Source organism: Tympanuchus pallidicinctus, unplaced genomic scaffold (genome assembly GCF_026119805.1).
Source record: "Tympanuchus pallidicinctus isolate F22 unplaced genomic scaffold, pur_lepc_1.0 scaffold3, whole genome shotgun sequence".
Classification (NCBI taxonomy): Eukaryota; Metazoa; Chordata; class Aves; order Galliformes; family Phasianidae; genus Tympanuchus; species Tympanuchus pallidicinctus.
Window position 1 is genome coordinate 62980186 of NW_026294747.1, and position 21492 is coordinate 63001677.

General features: G+C 54.3%; 2 protein-coding genes, 1 long non-coding RNA gene and 1 other non-coding gene across 5 annotated transcripts; all 4 read left to right on the forward strand.

The window, feature by feature from the left end:
• The first annotated feature begins 169 nt into the window (after nucleotides 1–169).
• Nucleotides 170–2210, forward strand: LOC128086635 (uncharacterized). Of its 2 annotated transcripts, XR_008209450.1 has the most exons (5): nucleotides 170–211; nucleotides 623–675; nucleotides 1001–1059; nucleotides 1512–1702; nucleotides 1856–2210. It is a non-coding gene; the product is annotated as an uncharacterized LOC128086635 (long non-coding RNA). The 2 variants fall into 2 exon arrangements; XR_008209449.1 differs by lacking the exon at nucleotides 170–211 and having other exon boundaries at nucleotides 218–675.
• Nucleotides 718–849, forward strand: LOC128087442 (small nucleolar RNA SNORA9). The gene has a single exon (XR_008209856.1). It is a non-coding gene; the product is annotated as a small nucleolar RNA SNORA9 (small nucleolar RNA).
• A 651-nt stretch (nucleotides 2211–2861) lies between the features above and the next one.
• On the forward strand, nucleotides 2862–12098 carry MYO1G (myosin IG). The gene is made up of 22 exons (XM_052695174.1): nucleotides 2862–3011; nucleotides 3497–3705; nucleotides 3784–3877; nucleotides 4222–4387; nucleotides 4476–4529; nucleotides 5031–5126; nucleotides 5203–5319; nucleotides 5924–6130; nucleotides 6204–6349; nucleotides 7049–7163; nucleotides 7362–7532; nucleotides 7609–7679; nucleotides 8453–8527; nucleotides 8681–8813; nucleotides 9210–9376; nucleotides 9447–9654; nucleotides 10246–10469; nucleotides 10554–10698; nucleotides 10772–10876; nucleotides 10954–11067; nucleotides 11436–11590; nucleotides 11688–12098. The coding sequence occupies exons 1-22, from the start codon at nucleotides 2917–2919 to the stop codon at nucleotides 11842–11844; spliced, it is 3024 nt and encodes a 1007-aa protein (XP_052551134.1). The 5' UTR covers nucleotides 2862–2916; the 3' UTR covers nucleotides 11845–12098.
• Nucleotides 12099–12674: 576 nt separating this feature from the next.
• LOC128086607 (GTPase IMAP family member 6-like) lies at nucleotides 12675–14849 on the forward strand. The gene is made up of 2 exons (XM_052695422.1): nucleotides 12675–12803; nucleotides 13444–14849. The coding sequence occupies exon 2, from the start codon at nucleotides 13502–13504 to the stop codon at nucleotides 14270–14272; it is 771 nt and encodes a 256-aa protein (XP_052551382.1). The 5' UTR covers nucleotides 12675–12803; nucleotides 13444–13501; the 3' UTR covers nucleotides 14273–14849.
• Nucleotides 14850–21492: the final 6643 nt, after the last annotated feature.

Consider the following 21492-nt stretch of genomic DNA (forward strand, 5'->3'; position numbering starts at 1 on the left):
CTACTCGGCTCGCCCTCACCCCACGGCTTATCTGCATAACCACGCCCACTCGGGGGTGCTGATCCCTCCCCTGCGCATGTACGTTGTCTGCTTTCCGCCTCTAACCGCAAGGGGGCGCTGCCGCAAGGGGGCGCTGCCGCTGCCCGCCGCAGCGAGGAGTGCTGACGTCATTCATCGGCGACCGCCCTCTCGAACATGGAGGTGATGGCGGGTAGGTGTGCGGTGCGGTGCGGTCTGTCGCTATCCGCCGCCATCCGCCGTCTGGCGGGTCTGGGAGGCGCGGTGGAGGCGTACGAGAGGTGGATTTCTCTGAACACTGCTCACCTCAGCCATCTGGGGTGCGATATGCGCTAGGAGGGGTGGGCTCGGGCTGTCTGGGTCTGCACCGTGGGGCCTGCGTGTGTTCTTAGGCCTGGTCCTGGGGACCATGGCCTGGTGGGTCAGCCGTGCCCGAGGGGTGATGCGGCTGTATCCGTGCACGTGCGAGGGAGCCCACGAGGATCCCACGGAGACACCGAGCGTCTGCACGATTATTAGCGATTGCTAAGCGATCCCAGTCCTTAGAGAAAGCAGGTGTGTCTTAGAGCTGCTCCTCCTGACTCACGCTGTTTTCTCCCCACAGCATCCACCACTTCTTCCTTTCTGTTTTCTGTGCTGCGTGCCTCGGCCCTAAAGGTATGAAAGGGGAACATTGGAATACTTGCCTTCAGCTGTGCCCCGCAAGGCTTCCAGCATGGTGGGGCCTGCTGTGGCCCCATCCATTCCTGCAGCGCTTGCCAGAGCAGCCCTGGGGTGGTTTGAGGCCTTCTTCTGTCTCTCAGAGGGAGGCTATAGAAACTCCATACACTCTGTCCCCTAGCTCCTGTTTCTCTCCTGGACTTGTAGAGCTGCTTTCTTCCTTCCTCTGTTCTTTGGGGGGTTGGACTCGATAATCTCTGGAGGTCCCTTCCAACCCCTACAGTTCTGTGATTGTATTTTGTAACAATACTGTTCTTCTCAGCTTGCAGTTCCCCTGTCTGATGGTCGAGACGGACACCTGATGCTGCAGGGAGCAGGCAGGTATGTTCACTGGGTGGCTCTGCAGGGGTTTTTTCATTCTGCCGTGATTAGTCATACTTTGCATAATCAAGTAGCTTCAGTGCCTTGTTTCCTCTTTGGCCCTCATCAATGAGTCCCTCAGGGCTGAGAGCTGCAGCACAGGGATGCAGCTGGGCTACTTCCTTTCCTGCAGCTAATGGGGCAGTGATGTGAGGCCATGTGCTCTGAAGCTCTTCTCCCTTTGTTGCAGTGTTATTCACTCCCTGCTCTGCCTACTCCATTGCTAGGTGCAGTGAGTGCAGATGGCTGCAGGGCTTCCCCTCAGCCCTTCTCCAGCAAGGCTTACTCACCACACGCTGCAGGTCTCTCTCATTGCCACGAACCTCCCAGCATAGTATGGCTAATAGGACTGTGGACCCTCAGGGCAGCACTCACCCTGCCTGCTCTTTCACTCACTGATACTTCTGCCACAGGTCTTTAAATCCTGGTTGAAAGGAGTGCTACCTCTGATGGTTCCAGCCCTGTCTTGGGGTTTCTGCTGGGCCCCACAGAGCTGCCTGCAACTGCCACTCAGTTCTTTGTGCTGAAGCTGTGAAGCTGCATCTGAAGCTGCATTTAGAAGAAATGTGAGCTCACGGGTGATGCTCTGCTGGATCACATGAAGGTAAGACAAGCCTAGGGGCTTCCTGAGTGCTTCAGTTCACTCTACAAATAGGAAGTACACCAGAGACGAGTAAAAGCCACCTGAGTGGGGCTGCAGGGCAATGAAATCTCCTTGTCTCTGTGATTAATGCAGCTCTTTGTGCTTTATCTTCAGGTGAAACGGTGCTGAGTGCCCAGCATGAAGTGTGCGAGCCCAGTGCAGCTCGGAACCCTGGGTGAACAGCCACAACTGGAAGTCTCCAACTTGCCTGTGTGCTCTGCGGTGCGGTGAGGAGCTGCTCAGCGCAGGATGGGCCCACAAGAAGTTTCCTGAGGAAGAGGAGAGGATTTGGGTGCATTTCCCCACCCTTGGAACAGGATTCAGCAGTGGGGGCTTCTGCTCTCCAAAGCACCCAGTGCTGATGAGGAGTGTTGGCTGTGTACTGATATTTTGGGGGTACAGTTGCTTGTATTTACTGCTGTACAAGCACGTGTCGCATCAATAAATACAAATCTCTGGTATTTTCACAGCTGTAGGCTCCTGTTGTTGCTCCTGGATAGGGAAACGTGGGCTTGAGGCCAGGCATCTGTGCTGCTGCACCTCGTGGGGTTTCTGTGAGCCCATCGGCACCGCAGTGCTGTGCCCTGAGGGCTGGCGGTGAGAAAACTGCATCCCATGGAGAGGACATTGGGTTTTGGTGCCTGTGGGGCAGGGATGTGTCCTCGGGGGACCTGCCCTGGGCTGCTGTGGTCCTTACTGGGCTCTGTGCCCAGGGTGTGGTGCCAGCAGTTCACCCTGGCTGCACCGTGTTTGGTGCACGCAGTGGCTGTCACGGCTGTCACTGCTGTCTCATCAGCCACTGTGTGGGTGGAGGCACCAACCCACAGGCTTGCAGCTTTCAGGGTGCTGCGGTGTGGGGCCGGATGAATGACTGTAACGTCGCTGCTACAGCGCTGCGTGCGTCCCTGGCTCGTGTCCCTGTGGATGATCCCACTGCGGGCACGTGGAGGTGCAGACTCCTCTATAGGACTGGTGCCCGAGTGCTTTGGAGCGTGGGGACAAATTCCCCACCCTGCCCTTCTGTGTGTCTCCTGTCACCACCACGCTGTTCCCCATGGGAGGTGACAGTAGGGCTGGGCCCCACGTCCCGCGCGCCTGCGCCGCTGCTTGGGCGGGCAGAGGTGCAGGAAGCAGCACGGAGGGGGGAAGTGGTGCTTGTGGGTGGTGGGCGCAGCATGGCGGAGCTGGAGGGCCCCGAGTTTGGCAAGGCTGACTTCGTCCTGCTGGATGAAGTCACCATGGAGCACTTCATGGAGAACCTGCGCCTGCGGTACGGGGATGCAGGGCGAGGCAGGATGGGTGGGGTGAGGTTGGGATGGGTGAGATAAGGATGGGCGAGGCCGAGGCGGGGTGGTGCAGCCAGGATGCAGTGCTCAGCAGCATGGTGATGGGGATACCACCAGCCCTGGGGACCCCAAATCCTTGGTGTAGGTCAAGGAATGGTCCTGGGGTGCAAACCCTGACCCAAAAGGAAACATCTGTGCTGGGCAGCGCCCTGCTGCTGGTTGAGGGAAAGGAAGGCACGGCCCTGGAGCTGAGTGGGGGGTGTCTGGGTGGGCGTTGGGTTGTGTGTGTGTGATCGTGCACAACAATGTGTCTATCTGTCCTGGTGTGTGTGCCACCCTGGTGCCCTGCACTTCCTGCTTGCACCCATGGGTGCTGCCTACAGGAAGAGCTGCTCCCCTCGTGCCCTGTATAGCCCCACAGCATGAAGCATGGGGACGCACCTTGTCCCACTGCTGCCCCTGTGTGCAGGTTCTCAAAGGGCCGTATCTACACCTACATCGGAGAGGTGGTGGTGGCCATGAATCCGTACCGGGCTCTGGAGCTGTACGGCCCCTCTGCGGTGGAGCAGTACCGGGGCCGTGAGCTCTACGAGCGCCCGCCGCACCTCTTCGCCTTGGCTGATGCTGCCTACAAGGCCATGAAGCGCCGTGCCAAGGACACCTGCATCGTCATCTCAGGTAGGGGACAAGTGAAGGGCACCCCTCGGAGCTGGGTGCCAATGGGTGCACACCTTGCCAGTTTCCTGCCTCTGCCAGGTGAGAGCGGGGCTGGCAAGACGGAGGCCAGCAAGTACATCATGCAGTACATCGCAGCCATCACCAATCCAACGCAGCGTGCCGAGGTGGAGAGGTGAGTCCAACCCAACAGAGAATTGGGTGATTGGGCACAGATCTGTCATTCGGGGTGTCCCCAGGGGGGCATTGTGCCCATTGGGGATGATATGGGGAGCTGGGGAAACCCATGGACACAAAGGTGTCGCATCCTGCATCCATCGGCTTCAGAGCTGGGATGCTGCACGGTGAAGTGCCACACCTTCATGCCTTGGCACACCTTCATGCCATGGCACACCTTCATGCCTTGGCACACCTTCATGCCATGGCACACCTTCATGCCTTGGCACACCTTCATGCCATGGCACACCTTCATGCCATGGCACACCTTCATGCCATGGCACACCATGCTGTGCTGGGCAGGGTGAAAAATGTGCTGCTGAAGTCCAACTGCGTCCTGGAGGCCTTTGGCAATGCCAAGACCAATCGCAATGACAACTCGAGCCGCTTTGGCAAGTACATGGACATCAACTTTGACTTCAAGGGAGACCCCACCGGTGGCCACATCTACAATTACCTCCTGGAGAAGGTGCAGGGGGCATGGGGTGGGAGGGCATTGCTGTGTGAGGGCTGGCCCATAGCACTGCCTGACACCCACCCACTGCCACCTCTTCCAGTCCCGAGTCCTCCAGCAGCAGCCAGGAGAGAGGAACTTCCATTCCTTCTACCAGGTGGGCAGGGATGGGATGGGATGTGTTGCAGTAGGGTGGGATGGAATGGGATGGGTTGTGATGGGATGGAATATGATGGAATGGGATGCAGTGGGTTGGGATGGAATGTGTTGTGATGAGATGAGATGAGATGAGATGAGATGAGATGAGATGAGATGAGATGAGATGAGATGAGATGAGATGGGTTGGGGTGTGTTATGTTGGGATGGGATGGAGATGGGATGTGTTGTGATGGGATGGGATAAGTTGCAGTGGGACGGGATAGGGTGTGATGGGATGAGACAGGTAGGAGAAGAGGGGATGGATGGGATGGGAACGGAATGTGTGGAATCTATAGGATGGAACATGATGGATGGGATGAGAGTGAATGGGATGGGGTGGGACAGAGTAAGTACAGAATGGCAACCAAATGGGGTAGGTTGGGATGTGCCAGGGCCAGCTGAGATGGAACAAGGAGTCCTGGTGCCCAGGGCAGGGTGCTGACATCCCCCTGTTCCATAGCTGCTGCTGGGAGCCCCCGAGGCACTGCTGGCCTCACTGCACCTCCAGCGGGATCCCACTGCATACTGCTACACCCAGCAGGGCACCCAGGGCAGTGTGAGTGGGGCAGGGATGACTGGGGGGTGGGAGGGTGGGGGTCTCGGGCGTCCTGTCCCTCACCTGCCTCCTCCAGGCTGACAGTGATGATGCACGTGGCTACCGGGCGGTGGAGGAGGCGATGGCAGTCATTGGCTTCACCCCAGAGGAGGTGGGCGCTGTGCGACGCATCCTAGCAGCCATCCTGCACCTGGTGAGAGTTCCAGGGAAGCCTCGTGGGCACCAGTATGACCCCACCAGTATGACCCCACCAGTATGACCCCACCAGTATGGCCATAGGCAGACCTGAACAGCCCCAGCCTCACCAACATGGCCCCACTAGTATGTTCCCATGCAGACCAGTCTAGTCCCACCAGTATGACCCCAGATAGACCAGTATGGCTCCATGCAGGCCAGTATGGCCCCACCAGTATTAGCACAGGCAGACCAGTGTAGCTCTGGGCACCAGTATGGTTCCATGCATCCCAGCACTAGTAAACCCCACAGAAACCAGTACGGCCCTGTGCACTGCAGCACAGCCAAGGCAAACCGGTACAGCCCATTAAATCCAATATAACCTGGTGTGTGAAGCAGCACAACTCAACACAATTCATCACGGCCCAGCACAGCCCAATGCAAACTAGTACAGCTCAAAGCAAACCAGTATGACCCCATATGCCTGAGCTCAGCCAAAGCAATGATGCCAGGACACCTTGAGAGTGATTTGGGACCCCAACCCATAGCAGGGCTGCCGATCCATGCCCTGTCGGCAGGCACGGTGCCATCCCCATCCCCTGCAATCACTACGATGTCCCCAGGGCAACGTGAGGTTCGTGGCAGACGGTGAGGTGGCGGTGCTGGAGGCAGTGGAGCAGCTGGCTGTGCTGGCCCAGCTGACAGGAACAACACCGGAGCAGCTCCGCCAGGCACTGCTGGCCCGCACTGTGGCCACGGGAGGTGGGGAGCTCATCACGAAGGGTCACAGCCCCACCGAGGCCGCCTATGGCAGGGATGCCTGTGCCAAGGTGAGGAGAAGGCAACGGAGTCCCACCATCCCACACCGTGCCCTCGAGGTGACCGTGGTTCCCCTGTCCCCAGGCCATCTACGAGCGGCTCTTTGGATGGATCGTAGGGCGCATCAATGCCAGCATCACCGCACGTGGCTACGATGTCCGGCAGCATGGCAAGAGCACCGTCATCGGAGTCCTGGACATCTATGGCTTCGAGATCTTTGATACCAACAGGTGACACGGGCCCCAGGCTGGAAGGGGACGGGGAATGGGGACATGTGATGGGGATGGAGGTACAGGTGGATAGGGTGGAATGTATATGTAAAGAAGCTGTGGGATGGGAAAGGCACATGGAGGAGACAACACTTGGAGGGGACATGAGAGGACTGGGGATGGGTTGGATGCGGTTGAGATGAGGGGACATCAGGGAGGGGCATGTGGAGGGGACGGGGTTTGGGAGTAACACATGGAGGAGATGGCTTGGGAAGGACACACAGAGGGGAAGGGATCCAAGAGGAACAAGTAGAGAGGACAGGGGGACGCCTCAGAGGGATGTATGGAAGGAACAGAGTTTGGGAGGAACATATGGAAGATGTTGGGGATGGAAAGGACATGTGAAAGGGTTGGGGACACTTGGGAGGGACTCATGAATGGGACAGAGCTTGGAAGGGACATGTGGAAAGGATTGGGGATGGGAAGGATGTGGGGAAGGGAGAGGGGACACCTAGGAGTGACACAAAGAGATGGCTTGGGAAGGAAATATAGAGGGGATGGGACCCAGGAGAGACACATGGAGGGCACAAGTCTTGGGAGGCACAACTGGATGGGATGATTTGAGAAGGGCATATGGAAAGATGGGACCAGTGTGGCACGGTGGCCAGGGGGCATGGTGTGGGGCCAGGTGACAGTGGCCAACCTGACCCCTGGCCCCAGCTTCGAACAGTTCTGCATCAACTACTGCAACGAGAAGCTGCAGCAGCTTTTCATCGAGCTCATCCTGAGGCAGGAGCAGGCGGAGTACCAACGCGAGGGCATCACCTGGCAGAACGTGAGGGGGAAATGGGGATACGGCAAAGACACGGGAGGGAGCTGGGGGGACACAGGTGTCATCACCTGACACAGCGTGAGGGGCACACAGCAACACGAGGGGACATGGGGAACACCTTTTGGCAGGGTGAGATTCGAGGTGCCAGGGGGCAAATGAGGGTGCATGGGGGGCAACCTGGGGTGCCCCCTGCCCTCCTAGATTGAGTACTTCAGCAACGAGCCCATTGTGGAGCTGGTGGAGCAGCCGCACCGTGGCATCCTGGCGCTGCTGGATGAGGCCTGCTTGGCTGTGGGGACCGTCACTGATGCCCTCTTCCTGGCCAACATGGATGCCCGCCTGGGCCATCACCCACACTACAGCAGCCGCAAGGTGATTTCTGGGACAACGATGGGGATTGAGGTGGGGGCGATGCCAGGAGCTGGGCCTGACACCCTCTGCTCCCCAGCTCTGCCCCACCGACAAGACCATGGAGTTTGACCGTGACTTCCGCATCAAGCATTACGCTGGAGATGTCACGTGAGGAGCCGTGGGGAGCGGGGGAGAACACAGGGGGTCTTATGGCCGTGGAGGACTTAGGAAGGACATGAGGGACCATTTGGGATCATGGAGGACATGATGCTGTAGGGGGTCTTTTTGGGATTTATGGTTGACTATTAGTGGCTCTTAGGGGTTTATGGTTGATCATGGGTCCATGGAGAACCATTGGAAACTGGGGGGGTGTACTGAGGAGTGGTGGTGGTGTCATTTGGATTGTTAGGAGTGTGAGTGGGGACTATGAGCATCCATGGGCGGCCTTGGGACCATGGAGAACTTTAGGCAAGCATGGAGGACCATCTGGGATGACCACGGGTAATAGTGTTTCTTGGAAGTCTATAGGAGTCTATGGTTAACTGTGAGGCCTTGGAGAACTGTGAAGGGTCTTAGCTTGTGTATGATTGACCACTGGACCTTGGAGAGGTCCTTGAGGAGCATGATGGGAGCATGGGGAAGCCATTGGGCTGTGGGGGCTCATGAAGAACTGGAGGAGACTGTTTGGGGTTGTAGTGGAACACAGACCTTTGGGGACCATGAGAGCCTATGGGGGGATCATTTGGGGCCATGGGGATATGAGCGCCCATCAGGAGCTATGGATATCCGTATGGGGTCATGGGGTCAATGGGACAAATCACCTCTGCGGAGACAGCCAGGGGCATGGCACTGATGCCTCCATCAGCCTCCGTGCCAAAACCTGTCCCCCAGCACCAAATGGTAGCAGGAGGAGCCCCCAGCAAGGTGTTCCCCCACCTCAGGTACTCCGTGGAAGGTTTCCTGGACAAGAACAAGGACACACTATTCCAGGACTTCAAACGGCTCCTCTACAACAGGTTGGGAACATCCAGGGACAGGGGACACAGCGGGGGGGCCTGGGGGTATGGCCAGGGAGACACTGCTATGGGGTGTGGGGTGGCAAAACTTGGGGCAGTGGGGAAGTGGGGCAGTGCCCAGCAGTGCCAGCCCCACACCAGCTCTGTCCCCAGCATGGACCCTGTGCTGCATGCCATGTGGCCCGATGGTGAGCAGAGCATCACTGAGGTCACCAAGCGCCCACTGACCGCTGCCACGCTCTTCAAGAACTCCATTGTGGCCCTGGTGGAAAACCTTGCTTCCAAGGTACTGACCCTAGGGCAGTCCTGCATGTCGCCAAACCATCCTGGTGTGACCCAGTATTAACGAGATACGCTCCCAAGCCAAATGGGCATGCTCCTTAACTGGCCATGTATGTGCCCAAGCTGGTCAGGCATGTCCTCATGCAGCAGAGATGTTCCTACGCTAGCTAAACATGTCTCCATGCCCGTTTTGTTGGTCCCCAAGCCAGTTGAGCATGTCCCAAATCCATGCAGGTTTGTCCATGAGCCACGTGGCTTTATCCCCAAGCCACCAAATTGCCCCGTCCCCGTGCCAGCCATGCCCAGTGCACTCCATGCCCCAGGAATCCTCAGCCCAGGACACTTGTGGGCTTGGGACCACTCGATGGGGCCACCACGTGTCCCCACATTGACATCCCAGGAGCCATACTATGTGCGCTGCATCAAGCCTAATGACCAGAAGTCTCCAGTGCTGTTCGACGAGGAGCGGTGCCGGCACCAGGTCGCCTATCTGGGGCTGTTAGAGAACGTGCGTGTGCGCCGCGCCGGCTTCGCCTACCGCCAGCCCTACGACCGCTTCCTGCAGAGGTATGGCCCCGGGATCCCCGATGATTCCCCAGCCCTTGCACCCCATTGTGTTGACTCTCGTTGTCTCCAGGTACAAGATGACGTGTGAATACACGTGGCCCAACCACCTGATGGCCACTGACCGTGAGGCCACGCAGACCCTTATGGAGCAGCATGGCTTCCAGGATGATGTGGCTTATGGCCACACCAAAGTCTTCATCCGCACGCCCCGCACTCTTTTCTGCCTTGAGCAGGAGCGGGCGCAGCTCATCCCCATTATTGTCCTGCTACTGCAAAAGGTGGGTGCTGTAGGTTTCAGCCCCAACCAGGCTGTGACAGGGCTCAGTAGAGGAGAGTGGAGCAGCAGGGTGCTGTGGGCGTGTTGTGTGGGGACTGGCATAAGGCTGGGAATGGGGGCAACACGATGGGGCATAGCATGGTGCAGAGCATGGGCATGAGCAAAGCACTGCCAGGGACATGGCATAGGAATGACATGAGGATGGCGTGGGAGTGACATGGGGGTTATATGGGGGTGTGGTGGGGCATCGCATGAGTGTGACATGGGGGTGTCTTGGGTCACCGTATGGGGGTAACATGGAGGTGTCTTGATTCATGGTATGGGGATGACATGGAGCTTTGTATGGGGCGTGGCACGGAGCTGACACAGAACATGGTATGGCATGTGACATGGGGTGACATGGAGCATGGCATGGGTGTGACAACATGGGTGCAGAGTTTGAACCCAGGGCACCACTTGGCACGTTTCTTCAGATCAGGGCATGGGCCCAGAGCAAGGACATGGAGGGAGTGGGACACACAGCCAGTCCCACAAGCACATTTTGAGGCAGGGTCGGCATTTTGGGGGCCACGTGACTACTGGTGTCTTGCAGGCTTGGCGTGGAGCCCTGGCCCGGCGACGGTGCCGGTACCTGCGTGCTGCCTACGCCATCATGGGCTACTACAAGCGGCACAAGGTGAAGGCATACCTGCTGGAGCTGATACGGCGCTTCCAGGGCGTGCGCTCCATGCCCGACTTCGGCAAGAGCCTGGCGTGGCCGGAGCCGCCGGCTGTGCTGGGCCGCTTCCAGGAGAACAGCCAGCATCTCTTCCGCAGGTGTGAGCACAGCCAGGGGGTCACCAGCCCATGGGGGTCCACCATGGCAGTGATTCCCAAATGCCTCATGCCCTCATCCCGCAGGTGGCGAGCGCGGCAGATCGTTAAGAACATCCCTCCCTCCGACATGGCGCAGATCCGGGCCAAGGTGGCCGCCATGGGGGTTCTGCATGGGCTGCGGAAGGACTGGGGGTGCCAGCGGGGCTGGGTGCGCGACTACCTGTCCTCGGTAAGGGCACGGAGCTGATGGCAGGACCCCAAGCCCCCTTCAGTGCCCCCATCTCACCCCATGCTCCCCACAGGCCAGCGAGAACCCAGGCTTGGCGCTGCCCTTCGCCCACCGCGTGCAGGCTCTACGTGACAAGGTGCACTTTGGCAGTGTCCTCTTTTCCAGCCATGTCCGCAAGGTGAGGGTCTCGGCACGGCCGGTGTGTTTCCACTGGCATCCCATGGCTCTGCCTCTTCACTCAGCTCTGCCCTACAGATCAACCGCTTCAACAAGAGCCGGGACCGTGCCATCCTGATCACTGACCAGCACCTCTACAAGTTGGAGCCCCGGAAGCAGTACCGAGTGATGCGGGAGCTGCCTCTCAGCATGGTCAGTGGCCCCACACCCATGTGGCAGAGGAGGTGACCTGCCTTGGGGAGCTGGTGACCCAACAGGAAGACCCCTCCATGCTCCCCATCACCACCTGACAAGATCTAGCTGCCCCTGTCCAGCATGAAGATCCCTTGGTGCTCCCCATGGTCATACAATTGGGTCTAGCTGCCCCTTTCCAGTGTGAGGAACCCTTGGTGGTCTCAATGTCCATGCCACGAGGCCTAGTCGCCCCTCTCCAGCATGAAGACTCTTCCATCGTCCCCATATCCATGCTGTAAATCTGCCTGCATTGGCACAGCAAAACTCCCTGGGACGGAGGTGTCTCAGTGTCCCCACACTGTGACACCCCCTGGTGACCCTTGCAGGTGACGGGGCTGAGTGTGACGAGCTGCCGGGCGCAGCTGGTGGTCTTCCACACGCAGAACCACGATGACCTGGCTGTCTGCCTACACAAGACACAGCCTCGGGGGGATGAGCGGGTGGGCGAGCTGGTGGGCGTCCTGCTGGAGCATTGCCGAACGTGAGTGCGGCTGAGTCCTACCCAAAGGGGCACCCAGTGGGGGCAGTGCAGCCCCCCAGGGTGACCACAGCCCCGTGCTGAAGCTGTGTCCTTGCAGGACCAAGCGGGAGCTGCAGGTCCATGTCTCCGATCGCATCCAGCTGAGCCTGCGCGGGCGCAAGAGATTGCTGACTGTGGAAACTCAGCCTGATGTGGCTGCTCCTGATTTCCGCAAGAGTCGCGATGGTTTTGTGCTCTACTGGCCTGGGAGCTGAGGGGGGTGGACATCGTGTCCCCCACTGCTGCCACCAGTGCTGTGGTGACAGGGGACAGCTGTGTCCTGCATCCCTGCCCCATGCCCTGCCCCTCTAGGTCTGCCCAGGACTCTGCCTGGGTGTATCCACTGCAGCCCCACAGCAGCCCCAGGGCTGGCATCACCCCCATCCCAGCATCCCCCCATCCCCCTTGCAAGGTAATGCTGAAACCTTTGTGTGCACTGAGAATAAAGAGCTGGTGGCAGTGTCTGGCAGCATGTTGTGTCCCCTTCCTACTCAGCAAAACCTGCAGCCTCTCCAAGTGTGGCCATGTCCCTTCGGTCCCCTTTGGGGTTGGGGTACCCTAGAACTCTGCCCCACAGCTGGAGTCTGTGATAGCCCGAGGCAGAGGCTAAAACTGGCTGCAGGAGCACAGGAATGGATGGGAAGGGATTGCAGGTGGAGTGGGGTATGGATGCAGATGGGATGGAGTGAGGAGGTTGTGGGGATGGTGTGGATGGAGGTGGAGTGTGTGTGATCTACCCAAAGAGGAGAGATTTAGGTCAGATACTGGGGAAAATTTTCACACAAAGGGCACTGAGGTCCTGACACTGCTGCCCAGAGAAGTGTGGGTACCCCATCCCTGGAGGTGTTCAAGGCTACAGATGAGGCCCTGCTCAACCTGATCCAGTGGGTGGCAACCAGTGCACAGCAGCATTTGGAACTAGACGATCTTTGAGCTCCCTTTTCCAGCCCAGCCCATTCTATGATTCACTCGTACAGAGCAGGAAGGGCTGCAGCTGTGCTTGCTGGGAGGAGCGTGACACCAAACTGTCCTGGGGCAGGCGGTGTTGAAGTCACACCCCCCGCCGCAGGAGCTGACGCAGACACGCACCCAGCAGGGCTGCAGCCTGCTGCTGACTGACGAGCCGTGCTCCGCTGACTCTCCGGTGGCTGAAGCACACACGGTGCATGTCCAGGTAAAGGGGAGCAGCACCCATGGGGTGAGATCCGACTCGTGCAGCTCTGGTGGGAGGCCCCCAGCTTTGCACACCCTGCTCCAGAGCTGCAGGAAACTGCAGCTGGGAAGGAGCTGCAGGTACCTGGGAAACTGGCGACCGTGGCAGGGAATTGGCTCTGCCCCTTGTCCCCTTGTCCCCTCTGGCCATTTTCCCAATGTCCACTCTCCCCTTCTTCCACTTTAACCCCACTTCTCCCCTTTCCTTTTTCTCCTGCCTCTATTCATCACTCTTTCCTTGTCCCTTTTCCTCTTGTGCCCTCCCCATTTCCACTTTCCCCTTTTCTATTTCTCCCTCTTCCCATTTTCCTTCTCATTACCCTTCCCTTCATTTCCCCATTCCTCCCCTCCCCATTTCCCCCTGTCCCTTCTCCCCATCTCCTTTTTCCTCTCTCTGTTTTCCCCTATGCCCTCTCCCCACTCCCCATGCCCACACGGGCACAGCACAGACCCCATCTGTCGGCGCTGTCATGGGCAGCCCCCAGTCCCACATTCAGCCCCAAGCTGAGCCCCAGCCGCACTCCCATCACCGCTATGGGTTCCTGTCACCACACCATTTCCACACTAACTGGAGCCCCGTGCCTCTGCTTTTGTCCCCGCAGCATAACCGCATCCACCTGACGTGTTCCCACGCTGCCCAGGGACAACGAGGACTCAGCCATGCGGCTGCTCCTGGTTGGGAAGACTGGGGGGGGACGAAGTGCTACAGGGAACACCCTTCTGGGGCGATGTGTCTTCGAGTCCAAGCTGGCCACCGAGCCGGTGACCCTGAGCTGCCAGAAGGCAGACGGGCACTGGAACGGCCACGACATCACGGTGATCGACACGGCCAACATCTTCTATTCGTGGCATGACAACGCTCAGGTGTACAAAGAAATCTTGCATTGCATCAGGCTGTCCTCCCCGGGCCCCCACGCGGTGCTGCTGGTCACCCAGCTGGGCCGCTTCACCCAGGAGGACCAGGAGGCTGTGCAGAGCGTGCAGGACATCTTTGGATCCGACGTGCTCGGATACACGATCGTCGTGTTCACCCGTGGAGAAGAGCTGGTGGCGGGGTCCCTGCATGACTACGTGACATACACTGGCAACAAAGCTCTGTGTGATGTGATCCAGAGCTGTGAGAACAGATACTGCGGCATCAACAACCACGCCAGAGGGGCTGAGCGGGACCAGCAGGCCCAGCAGCTGATGGGGAAGATCCAGGAAATGATGCAGAAGAACGAGGGCAAGTTCTACAGCAATGAGATGTACCTGGATCCCCAATTAACGGAAGAGAAGGTGAAGTATCACGTGAAGAAGTACAGAGACGCTAGGAAAAGCAGAAAGCAGCCATGCTGGAGGAAATACCGGAAATGTCTCATGTTTGCTGGGGGAGCTGCCATTCTCGTGACTGTGATTCTCTCACTTTTCCTTCCCCGACAGAAGCTATGAATCCCACAGTTCCCAAACAGCAGAATCACAGAGCACTTGGGGCTGCAGGCCAGCAGCTTCACCCCTGCCCTTTGGGGTTCCCCACCACCCACTGCCCACGGCTGTGTCCCATTGTGTGTTGAACATCTCCAGGGAAAGAGATGTTGCTGCCTGGGGGAGAGTTAATTTTCTTCACTGAGGGCTCATGGATTGCTGTATTCTGGATTTGTGATGGAACACGTGGTGATAGCAGCCCAGTGTTCTGGTCGCCATCGAGTGGTGCTCACACAGAGCTCAGGGCTCTGCCATCCTGCTGGTGAGGGCTGGGGGTGCGCAGGGAGCTGAGGGGACAGACCTAAGGGATGTCCTGTGCTTTATGGTATTGTGCTCGGTGATAAAACTGGGGAACAAAGAAGGAAGGGGGACATTGAGACTAATGGCATTTGTCTTCACGACAAAATGAGACACACAATGAGCCTGGCTTTCCTGGGGGTGGTTGAACAAGTGCCTGCTGATGGGAAGCACTCCATGTATTCCTTGTTTTGCTGTGATTTTGCATGAGGCTTCTGCTTTACCCATTAAACTGTCTTTATCTCAACCCAGGAATTCTCACCCTGTTCCTACTCCAACCCTCTCCCTGCCCCACGTTGGTAGATGAAGGTGGTGAATGGCGTGGTGGTGCTGAGCTGCCTGCAGGGGGGTGGAGGGGGGGGGGGAGGGCTATGCGGTGCCTGGGGGCTGCAGCTCAGCCCTGCCCCCAGCCAGGCAGTGCCCTGCCCCAACTGCAAATATCGGGTAAAGGCCAAAGGTACCACAAACAAGCTTTTCCTGTAAATGCACTCGGTTACGAGAAGTGTAGAAAGTGAAACTAAGAACAACGAGGAGAGATAGCATTGGCTCTGGCACCAAGGGCAGCTTTCCCTTGGACACCTGCCATCCCTCCAGAGCAACTGCATAATCCACGGCTGTATGCAGCCCCCGTGCACCCCATCCCCCCGAGCCCCATTTAACAGAACCCCGTGTGGGGGATCACACAGGGTTGTACAGAGCTGGCAGGGAAAGAAGGGAGGTTTTCAGCTCTGTGTCTTACAGAACAGGTCTCCAGAACGGTGGTATAATTCTCCTTGCTGTTGGTGTGATCTTCATGGTTTTCCTTATCTGGTGGGAGAGAAAAGTTCCACAATCCCCCAGACCCCAAATTTCTCAATGCTTGGGGCTGTGGGTACCTCTGAAGATCGCCCACTCCATCAATGCCCACTGGAGTCCCACAGCATCCACTGCCCAGGGCTGTGTCCCATTGGGTGCTGAAGACATCCTCAATGGGTTGCTCACCTGCACAGATGGGAAAGAGCTTCCCCACCTCTCCCTGGGAGTTCCTGTGGCTTCAGTTGTGCCCACTGCTGTGTGTGCTGGCTCTGGGCGCTGCTCAGTGCCCCAGAGTGGTTAGCACACACAGACAGGACATCCAAGCCCTCTTCTCCAGAGAATCCACACTGTCCAGACTTGAAAAGGGACCCATCGGGACACAAATCCTGGCTGCACACAGCGCCACCAAACCCAAACCTCGTGCCTGTGAGTGATGTCCCACCACTCCTTGAGCTCCAGCTGTGCCCTGCCCACTGCCCTCTGGGGCAGAGCCTTTCCCTCACCCCCACCTGACCCTCCCCTGATATTCCCTTGGGCCCTATAGCTGTTAACAGAGAGCAGAGATCAGTGTCATCCCTCTGACCCCTTTGGGGAGCTGTGAAGCCAACGAGGAGCTGCAGGCTGCCATAGGGGAGCTGATGGTGATGCACGAAGAATGCACTCTTCAGAATGTGCTGTCCTACCACCCCCTGAACACTTCCTTATCAAGGTAGCTTTCTGATATTCCACTGATTGAAACAGAATATGTCTGGTCAGCTCTGGACCAAGAGATGATGGCAGACAGTAATCCTCTCTATAACTCATAAAGCATGAGTTATGCAGGTAGTGTTTCAATCTGTCCTATTGCCTTGCTCCTCTGAAAAAGGAGTGCTGGCTTAATGGGAACCTCAGCTCCACATTGTAGAAAAGACATGAAACATTGGTAAGAATTACATTTTCTAGAAGCCAATGCAACACCAGTGGAAGCAAACCACAGGTTCTCTCCAACTGCTGAGTTTTGTAATTTCCTCTTTGAGAGTAAGCAGCTGTGTCATTTTGAATATCGTAGTTTTTTATATAGAAGTGTGCTGGATGCTCTGCTGTGAAGATATCTTGAATAGCTAAAAGATATTATAAAGATATCTGGAAGATATGTCACTACTAACGATCTTCACACATATGCAATGTGGGCATCTTTTGGGCATGACGTTCACGATGACAGTTCCCTAATATCAGGTTGTCATACTCCTATGAATATTACATTTTAAACAGTTAAAAACTAATCAAAATCTCTGGGACTGTTTGCTAATGCAAGGTGTGAAGGTGCCAGAGACAACAGTCTCACCTTAATGCTTGGAAAATAATTGTGAAGAAGTGTTCATCATTATCCCGTTGGAAATATGGAAGCAGGAGTGTATTTGGGGTATTCATACAGCATTCAATAACACTTGGCTTTGTTCTTCCTTTGTGCAACTCTTACGTGGTCTCTGACAACCCATTCCTTTTGTTTCCCCCCGTTTTATTTCATCCTGTCCTACTGCATACCTATCCTGATGTCTCTGAGAACTCTCTTATCCCACAGTTAATAAAGCTGGAGGAGAGAACGCGGAGAACGAACGTTTCATATCAGCCAACCTCTGGTCGCTGTATTCTGGGTTATCTGATTATACTCCAGTCTTTTTTTTTCTCCTCCTCTTTATTGGAGATGCATTCTTTGCTTGCTCAGAGCAGTTGTGTGGGCAGAGAAGTACTCGTAGGCTCATACTGCCATGGAAACAAGCTCCATTGGCTTGACACTGTGGCAACTTAGATGGTTTGTTTGGGATTCTGAAAGCATGGAGCTCCTGTGCTCTATTTGTGAGCACCCTTTATGAAGTGTTATTGCCCATTTATCTATGTAAGAAAGTACGCATAAAGATAGCAATTCATCTCTTAAACATCAAGAGTATTCATCCAGGTGGATGCTACACTGCTGGGGAATGCATTTTTCCCAACACCTTGCAAGCCTTCTGCCTAGAAATGCTTTGCTAATGACTTTTCTTCATTAGCCGAGATCACCTGCCAGCATTCCCAAAGTCAGATCCTCTACAGAGGGTAATGCTGTGTGTCCAGAAGGAGCAGATGGCTCCTCTTCTAGCAGTTTATGCAGTGCTCTAAGTGGAGTTGCTGGTATTTGTTGTAGACAGGAGTTGCAGGGCTGCAAGTATGCCACATGGGCAGACCTCTCATATATTATCACAGGTTATAATTTCATCTAAGATCTGTGCCTGCACTTTGCCCACGGACCTTACCACGTGTAAATACCATTTGGTATCACTGATTTTATTACCTAGATCCCCTGGTTCTCATGACACGTCACATTACCTGGGTCCTGTTGGCCTTGTGACCTCAGTCCAGAAATGGTCACCAGTACTCACATCTCATGGGAAGTGGCCCCATAATTTTCTTTTTATCATGTGTGAAATCCACTCATCCCTTGCAGTGCTACGTATAAATATTTCCAGATTTTCACTGTTTTGTACAGTCAGCAAAGCCTGATGCTGTGGCCAGTATGGTCTGCCCCATTAGCTAAGCCTCAGAGCAGCACCCATGCAGCAACCTGCGTGCAATGCCCAAAGCTCCTGCCATGGTAGCACTCCACATTGTTTTCATTATCAGTGTTTTGCAGCTGAAATATCCCAAGAAATTGGAGCAGCTGGTTGGAAGATTTCACAATTTATGAATTATCTCCAGTAACCATGATGTGACAGTGTGGAAAATTGAAAGCATGTTTTCTTGTTTAAATGGTAATTGACATGTGGTCAGGAAAATAATTAACTCGTGTCCAGTAGTAAGCAATACCATGCGTTAGCACATAGACTGAGAAATAAAATGCAGTATCTGTAAATAAAATCACAGAAGCAGAATACATGCTCTGACTGTTAAGTGACTCTTCAAGCATCCTTTTTCCCCTTTCAATATATTTTCCTCTTTAGATGCGGGTGCTTAATGCAAGAATATTAATCAAAATTTTGCTTTTTTTCCTGTGGATTCTGTAGGGTTTCCTCTCCAGACTAACTGTGCTCTTACACCTCTTTTCCAAGACCACTGCCCTCAAGCAGTCACTTCTATCTGAAGAACACAGTTTCTTCCCTTCCCTTCCCTTCCCTTCCCTTCCCTTCCCTTCCCTTCCCTTCCCTTCCCTTCCCTTCCCTTCCCTTCCCTTCCCTTCCCTTCCCTTCCCTTCCCTTCCCTTCCCTTCCCTTCCCTTCCCTTCCCTTCCCTTCCCTTCCCTTCCCTTCCCTTCCCTTCCCTTCCCTTCCCTTCCCTTCCCTTCCCTTCCCTTCCCTTCCCTTCCCTTCCCTTCCCTTCCCTTCCCTTCCCTTCCCTTCCCTTCCCTTCCCTTCCCTTCCCTTCCCTTCCCTTCCCTTCCCTTCCCTTCCCTTCCCTTCCCTTCCCTTCCCTTCCTTTCCTCCTTTTTGCCTTGATTTTTAAAGGGAGATTTGAAGAATAACACAGGACAACCAGAAAGATGAGCCTCAGCATCCTTTTTTTTTGTAGAATGCTTCTCATCCTTCCATGAAAATCACTCCAAACGTGGTTTTCAAAGGCTTGTTTTGTACCTGTCAAAGGTTTGATGTCTCCTTCCTTTCCTTTTCTCCCACAGTTGGCGGCCCGCTGCACAATTGTGTTACATTGCCCGCCATCCCACTCCTCTTGATGTCTGCCATCCTCCTGTTTAAAGGCAGACTGAAGAGAAGTGCTTTGCAGGAAAGATTGGAGAGGTGCTATGCAGCTGCACGTGGGCTGTGGTCGTGTAAATTCATGTGGGAAGACAGTCGAACTTGATGACCTTAGAGGTCTTTTCCATCCTTAAGGGTTCTATGATTCTAAGCCTGTTTCTAGAAAACAAGAACATGAATGAATTGGGAATTTCTTATAAATTCTAAATGAAATGCTTCAGAATTTTAATTACTGCTTCTCTTTCTTACCTTTCTTCCATCTTACACCTTAAGCCGAAGCAATAGAAAAGAATCTCAACAGCAAAAATGTGATAGGAATTCTCCTAACAAAAGCTGTGTAGCTTACAGTCTGCAAAATACAGAGTAGTTCGTGAATTGGCTTTAAAAAGCAAATTGAAATGTTGGGATATTTGGAACAAAAGGAACAGATGAGAAAGATGAGATGAGATGAGAAAGGATTCTTCAGTCCTGCGCACAGTGAGGAAGTTCTGGTTCTAATTAAAAAAAATGGACAAGTGGGATAATTTATGAACACGGGAAGTGTGACATCAAGGAATGTTTGGTCCCTAACTGCAGTTTTACTGTAAAACACGAGGGTGTGCTCATGATTCATGGTTTCTTTTCTTTTCCCCATCAGCTTGAGAGTCAAACCCCCCACATCCCGCTGAGCGTAACTGAAAGACACCCGAACCAAAACGCTGCCTTTTGCTCCAGATTGCAGCAATTTTCTCTGCTTAACTGAAGCCCAAGTGTAATTAAGCACAGGACTTGAATAAATGTATTAGCAAAGCTCTGATTTTTACAGACCTTCATCCACTTCTGCTTTCCGATTGTTTTATAATTGCTTTAATTTTCTCCTTTTTTTTTCCTTTCCCCCCCCCCCCTTTTTTTCCTCTGGAAGCAGCACGGGATTTTTAGTGTAATGTTAGAATTTTTTATCATGCATTTCTCAAATGTTTTCACTGCTGTAGTGGTCCCAACTATTCTAAATTTCCGCTGTGGTGTTCTGGAGCATTTGGGTAAATGAACCACAAACAGTAGTAGCATTTCCGTTCCTTGATTGGATGAGCAGCTCTGGCATGAATAACATGCCTGTGTGTGTATGGATACAGCCTTTGGAGTCTCAAATATGCACCCATGAGATCTTGAAAGTAATTTCTTACGAGCATTTCTGCTAAAAAAAGGAATGCTTGGATATTTACTGAGAGCCAATGCAGAAGGCTCTGGCTGCCTGAAGGCCCTGCAGGAATTCAAGCCTCGTTATGTTTGTTACATTGCCATGCAGTTACAGACCTGACTGGGTTTGGTACCCAGACAGCGAGAAAAATGCAGTTCATTTGAGATCAGCAGTAACAGCACGATGCTTGAAAATGGTTAATGATTTAATTGGAGAATCAGGCTGCAATTAGGCACAGGTTTGCAGGCATGTCCTTCCATCCACGCGCATGTGTCTACGTTAAGAACAGCAATATGTTGGCTGCTATCTTGGCCATTTCTCCAGTCCCCAGCATGGTCACCATCAGATACAAGCAGCAGATCCCCATTGGATTGGGCTCTTGTGTTTGCAGTGGCTCTAATGATGGAGAAATGTATCCGTGCCTAACAGAGTTTAGAAAACACAGTGAGAGAAAAGGAGTGAGGGGTGAATTTAGTGATGTCCATGACTGGTGTTTGGAGTCAGAACGTGCATTTAGGGGAAGGAATGTGTTACAGCCCTTCTGCATCTCATGTGCATCAGCCTGGGCAGGCCTTGCCACGCCAGTGAGTGCCGAGAGGACATGATTTGGGATTTCATTTGAGAATTTCCCCATCTTTAAAATCAGACTGAGAGACAAAGCTCTGTGGCTCTGGGCTGAGTGCAGAGCTCAGAACGTGATGCAGTGTGCTCCCTTCAGAATGGTGTGCTTCTAGTCCTTTTGTTTTGTCCTGGTGCTCCAGGATGTTCTCAGAGATTAATCCATTGTTCATGGAGACCTAAGCCCTTCCTATGCCTATGCACAAGCAATTATCTATTTATTCCAGCGTGGAGAAGAGGCAATAAGGTTACAGTTGTTTCCAGCGTGCATCTGAATATATGTTCTTTCGATTGCTCTGTTTTTCAGGGTATTTTTTTCCCTCTAACAATGCTTTTCCTTTGTTGAACAACTGCTGGATGGTTTAACAATGATGTCTAATTGTTAGGGCCTCTGCCCAGCATTTGTCCAGGTGTGTTGGGATGTTTTGTCTGTGTTACAGGTTTTTTTTTTTTTTTTTTTTAATGAAAACTTTTATAGAAGTGACATTGGGTTGGAAAGGTGGGGGAGGTATTAAATAATTGATTGAAAGAAGAACATTCAGTTGAAATCAGTCATCGTGAAATTCGGGAGACGTGAGGGAGGTAAAAAGGATTTTTAA